Source organism: Austrofundulus limnaeus, unplaced genomic scaffold, assembly GCF_001266775.1.
Source record: "Austrofundulus limnaeus strain Quisiro unplaced genomic scaffold, Austrofundulus_limnaeus-1.0 Scaffold413, whole genome shotgun sequence".
In the NCBI taxonomy this organism is placed as follows: Eukaryota; Metazoa; Chordata; class Actinopteri; order Cyprinodontiformes; family Rivulidae; genus Austrofundulus; species Austrofundulus limnaeus.
The window spans coordinates 382,648-387,845 of record NW_013952815.1 but is presented as its reverse complement, the minus strand read 5'-3'; the positions used below and the strand labels follow the sequence as shown (position 1 = coordinate 387,845).

The 5,198-nt window shown below is 39.2% G+C and overlaps 1 protein-coding gene across 1 annotated transcript in view; it reads right to left on the bottom strand.

Annotated features, from left to right (window-relative positions):
* Positions 1–1,639: 1,639 nt before the first annotated feature.
* The window catches only part of krt1-c5 (keratin, type 1, gene c5), a 10,570-nt gene continuing 7,011 nt past the window's right edge, over positions 1,640–5,198 (bottom strand). The window contains exons 6-10 of the mRNA XM_014024206.1: positions 4,595–4,759; positions 4,376–4,501; positions 2,552–2,769; positions 2,362–2,387; positions 1,640–1,979 (exon numbers count right to left, since the gene is read on the bottom strand). Of these exons, the coding sequence (XP_013879660.1) occupies positions 1,864–1,979; positions 2,362–2,387; positions 2,552–2,769; positions 4,376–4,501; positions 4,595–4,759 (651 nt within the window). The 3' untranslated portion in view covers positions 1,640–1,863. The remainder of the gene's footprint in view (positions 1,980–2,361; positions 2,388–2,551; positions 2,770–4,375; positions 4,502–4,594; positions 4,760–5,198) is intronic.

The following is a 5,198-nucleotide window of genomic DNA, read 5'->3' as shown; positions in this document are numbered from 1 at the left end:
ATTATATCTTCATACAAAACAGCTGATAATAAAAGGCAATAAGGTGCAGCACTACTATGGGTTCTCATTTCTAAACTTCAGCAGTAGGGGCAGAGCCAGAGGGGAGGCCGGGGTGGCAAGTGACACCTGGTTGTCCACCCCAGGTGCCACCCCCAGATACAGTAAATGACAATGGGTGGGTGTCTTGAATTTTATATTGGCATTTATATTTAAAGATCATTACTCTGATGCTACTGTAGCATGTAATTTTTTTTAGCAGTGTATCTTTTAAAATGTCCCTTTGTGAGATRAGCATTAGCATCAGTGGCTWGCTTAATTAGGAATTAGCATTGGTAATCAGTATGTGATCTTTAGCTTCTCCACAACAAATGAGTCATAAAATGGCTAAATTATAAGCTGTAATGGCCATCTTGAACTTTTTATTAGCATTTAGAATTTGGAAAACGATGAATGAAATAATGTGGAATTAGCTGAGGCAGACATCTTTGATCTTCAAATCCAGAGTGCTTTTCTTTATTTGTTTGTGCCTCTAAAAAAACACCTTGGCCACTCGATGCAAAACAGCCTAGCCCCGGCCCCGTTCAACGTTGTTTTCTTTTAGAAGTGACACATTTCAGATTTAGATTTAACCATTTTTTAAAGGTCCTGGTGAAAGTTTTAGACTTTGTGAATGTAGTTTTAAATTGTTTTGTAAAACAGGATAAGGTGAAAGAGTTTTGATCCTCTCTGAAGCAACATTATACGGTAACCTCAACTTAAGACGTGTCATAAAACACAAAGTGTCTGAAATCCCCCAGAGACAACATGACTGCAGCGCTTTGTTACCTGAAACACGATCAGGTTTCATGAGACGAGTTTCAGGTGAAGAACAAAGACCTCCGGCATGATTTTTAACAGTTTGTGTGGATTTTTGTCAGCGTGTTGTGATATTTTACAGCCTCATATTGAACCGCAACAACGTATTTTACCTGAAGTGCTGCGCACGTCTTCTAGACCCCTTTCAGACTGTATTGTGTCCATTTTTATTATTATTATAACTTTTTTTTTCATTATGAACACTTTAATGTGCACAAAAGCTCTGAGACGTTCTGTGTGTCACAGCAGCTCGTCACGTGACTCCGCTGGTTTAGCTGTTTCTGCTCTAGTGGTCATGAATCACGTTTCTCTGTTTCTGAAACCCTTTATTGTTCCTCGAGTATCAGTCAAAGTTTCTCTTTCAGCACAGATCAGTCTGGGAGACACATTAAAAACTGTTTCACTGAATCGAAAGAGTTGGTTCATCTTTAAACCACAAGAAAATTACAAAACAATACAACCAATGTAGAATAATAAATTCAAATTAAAATGGACTTTTAGCTCAATTTGTCCATTTAAATACATTTCTAAGACTAAGGCTTTTTGTCCAGAAGTTTTAGTGTTCATTTGTGGAAAAAAGAAAGTTTCTGATTGATGCCATTAAGGTAAAAGCAGGTAAAATTCATATTTTTAAAAAAAGTAAAGGTCCTGTAATTATGGTCAAAGTTAAACACAGCGTTTCAAATATACCTCTCTAACTTGAGCTTTAAAACCTACTTTTGCTAAAACGAGCAAGAGAGAATGTAAAAAAACATTTCATATAAGAAAAAACATCAAAAAGAAGTTGATTTATTCTGAAATTGTTAATTTATTTCTTCAAGTAAAGTAGAAACCTGATCAAGGCGATGAAGTTGAATGAAAACAGCAGATATGAGTGGAAATATGAAATAAAATAACAATGTTTGGAAATTTTAATCTTTCGTTTAATCGTTTTCTGTCTTGTGTTTTAAAAAAAACTTCCAGGGTGAAAATAAAGAAGCAGGTACTTTGGATTAAAGACGTTTCGGCTCATTTCTTGCTGTCTTCGATCTGCTCCGTCTCACTGGATTCATCCACCACCTTCCCGTTAATCATCGTCTGCGTGACGACTTTTACGATCTTTCTGGTCCGCACCTCGGGGTCTTCTGTAACGCAGGAGGAAAACAAGGTGAGTCACGGAGCYACACTGAAATGTATCATTACCAGAGCAATAAAAGAAAAACACGGTCTACTGTTGCATTCAGGTCACTGAAACCTAATGTCTGCAGAGTTTTGGCCAACACTCAGGAAGAAGGGATGACAAAGACTTATCAGATGGTTTTTGTCAGGATCTTTTTCTTTTTATCTTGTGTGCATATCAAGTGAATCAATAAATAACCTAAAGGACTGGATGCTCCAGACAAGGAGACAAAAAGATGTTTTATTGCTCTCATGACCCCTTTAAATCCTGCAAAAACTCGCCATGAAAATGTAAAATAACTGCAACTTTATTTAAACATTTATCTAATTAAAGTAGTTTGAACTTACTTTTAGGAGGTGGAGTTTGTTTCACCCTGTAAAATGAAATTGGCAAAGCTCAAACTGTATGACTGTACAGTATCACACAAAAAAAGAAAGTTTTTCGTTGATTTTGAGTTTACACCAGACAAAATGAGTGTAYTATTTGTTAAAATTCAGTTTTTATAATTTAAAGAAGTGTAAGGAAAGGCTCCCGTACATTTCCTCGCCCTCCAGCAGCCTCCTGTACGTTGCGATCTCCATCTCCAGGTTCTGCTTGATGCGCAGCAGCTGCTCGTAGTCGGTTTTGTTGCGCTGCATGTCCAAACGCAGCTGAGACAGCTCGTCCTCCAAGTGCACCAGCGTGGCCTGAAGACGGTCCATCTCCACTGAGTATTTGTGTCCGATTTCTCCCAGGTTCCCCTCCAACACGCTCACCTCCAAACACAAACACACAAAATCTTAGCATGACAACACAACACGGAGATGACTGAGGATTCAGCATTCAAACTGTGTTTTTGTAATTACAAGTAAAAAATTTTTTTTACAAACTAACTACTTTGTAGCTCTATTAAAAGTTCAGTTTATTTGGTAGGTTTTTGCTATGACTCTTCAAATTATTTAACTTTATTTTATTCTTTATTGAAATCCTTTCAGTTCCTTCAAAAACGTTGTTCTCTTTCAAATCTACTTCAACGTACAGGTTTTATATTTGTCTGCTTCTGCTACTTTCAGCTTTTAGCTACTTTCTGCCACTTTTACATTTTATAATTTTAGCTTCTAGCTCACCTTTTGATACTTTTAGCTAATGTTCTGCTACTTTTAGCCAGGCTTTTGCTAATTTTATCATTACCTGCTGCTATGCTACTTTTAGCATTGAAGTGCTTTTCGGTACTTTTAGCTTTTAGCTACTGTTTTGCTACATTTAACTTTTAGCTAAGTGTTTTTATCGTTTAGCTACTGCTCTGTTATTTTTATTATTTAGGAGCCTCTTGTTACCTTTAGTTTTTGCCTACTTTTAGGTTTTAACTAGCCTTTTGACGCTGTTAAATTTTGCTAGCCTCTTGGTACTTTTAGCTTTTAGCTATTGTTTCGCTACTTTTAACTTTTAGCTAAGTGTTTTCTTATTTTATCTTTTACCTATGTTCTGCTATTTGTAGCCTTTTGTAACATTTAGCTGGTCTTCTGGCTAGTTTGACCTTTAAATTGGCCTTTTGACACTTTTAGCTTTTGCTAGCCTTTTGATACTTTTTGCTAGTGTTCTGCAGCTTTTAGCTTTTAGATAGCTTTGTGAAATTATTAGCTGTTCTGCCACTTTAGCATTTAGGAGCCATTTGGTATTACCATGCAAGCACCAAAGCTTCTTAAATTGTGTTCATTTGCTGCAGTTTTTAGCTTTTAAGGATCAGACAAATCTGTTTTTTTACTAGTTTAACTGTAACAGTTGATGATGATGTTGATGATGATGATGATGATGATGATGTTGATGATGATGATGATGATGATGATGATGATGATGATGATGATGATGATGATGATGACAGGTTGAAGCTTTTGGATCAACTCAGATTGTTCTCATTAAACACAAACATGTCCGACAGTAAAGCTCACATTGTTCTTAGTGTTGCTTTGTAAATAGACAAGTTTGAACTCGCCCTCACTGCTCGACCAGACGACCCGTCTGTCATCATCAGAACATCTCGACCAGACGTCCCATCTGTCATCATCATCTCTGCATTCAGAGCCGAGAGCTCGCCGTCAGGCTGAGCAAACATCTGCAGTTTGATCACGTGTGACGCTGACAGAACACCAGCTGATCACTGAAACTGTGTACATTGTGTCTCCTACAGGAATAGCTCAATGCACACAGGGAGTAAGCAGCTGTTTTCCACTGGAGGAGGAGGTGATGTGCAGAAAAAAGTGCTGTGCAAACTGCACCCAACTGCTTTATGTTTTGATTCAAAATGAATTGATCACTCGGGACTTTTGCACAGCGTGTCGGTGGTGCTTCTGCTTCACACAGAACGTATGATCTTTGTGTTACCTGTCTCCGAAGACTGTCAAGCTCGACCTCCAGAGCCTGCAGGAACCGGCGCCTCTCGCTGAGCTCGCTCTGAGCACAGCGCAGCGCCTCGTTGCTCTCCTTGACCTCCGACTGAATGGCCTCGAGCTGCGAASATCAGAGCGACGCCAGGCGACACGTAGACGGTCAGTAACAGAGGGGAGGAACACGCGTGAAGAATAGGAGCTGATGAACGCTGACCTTCTTCAGGTACCAGGCCTCGGCCTCCTCCTTGTTCTTGCGAGCGATGCCCTCGTACTGGACCCTCAGCTCGGCGATGATGGCCCCGAGGTCGGGCCCCTGAGCTGCGTCCACCTCCACGTTCACCTGCTCGTTGGCGAGACGCGCCTTCAGGGTGCTCATCTCCTGTAAGAATTAATCATTAATCAAACAAACAACAACAACAAAAAAAAAAAACAGAATTTTATTGTTGAACATGGTTTGAAAGACGACTACTGTCGTTTTTCAGTCTGTTTCTGTTAAATCAACARGTTGCTTCTCATTTCGCCGCCTTTTTCCAGACGAATGCGTGCAACTTACAGTAATAACAGCAGTGCATTTATGAGGGAACCTGCACAGTTATTACCTAAACAATAGCCCCTTGATTTCAGACAAAGCTGGATAATAACAACRCTCTGAGGTTTGGCCCAAATCAAGTGACGCTAGCAGATTCTATCAGCTGCAGTGAGACCATAGAGAACAAGCTCAGGTTTTAATACGTGTCTTAAAGAGCCGATATTATGTGTTTCTCAGGCATACATTTAAATACTATACCATAATAAAGTATCTATGTCACCTTTAGCAG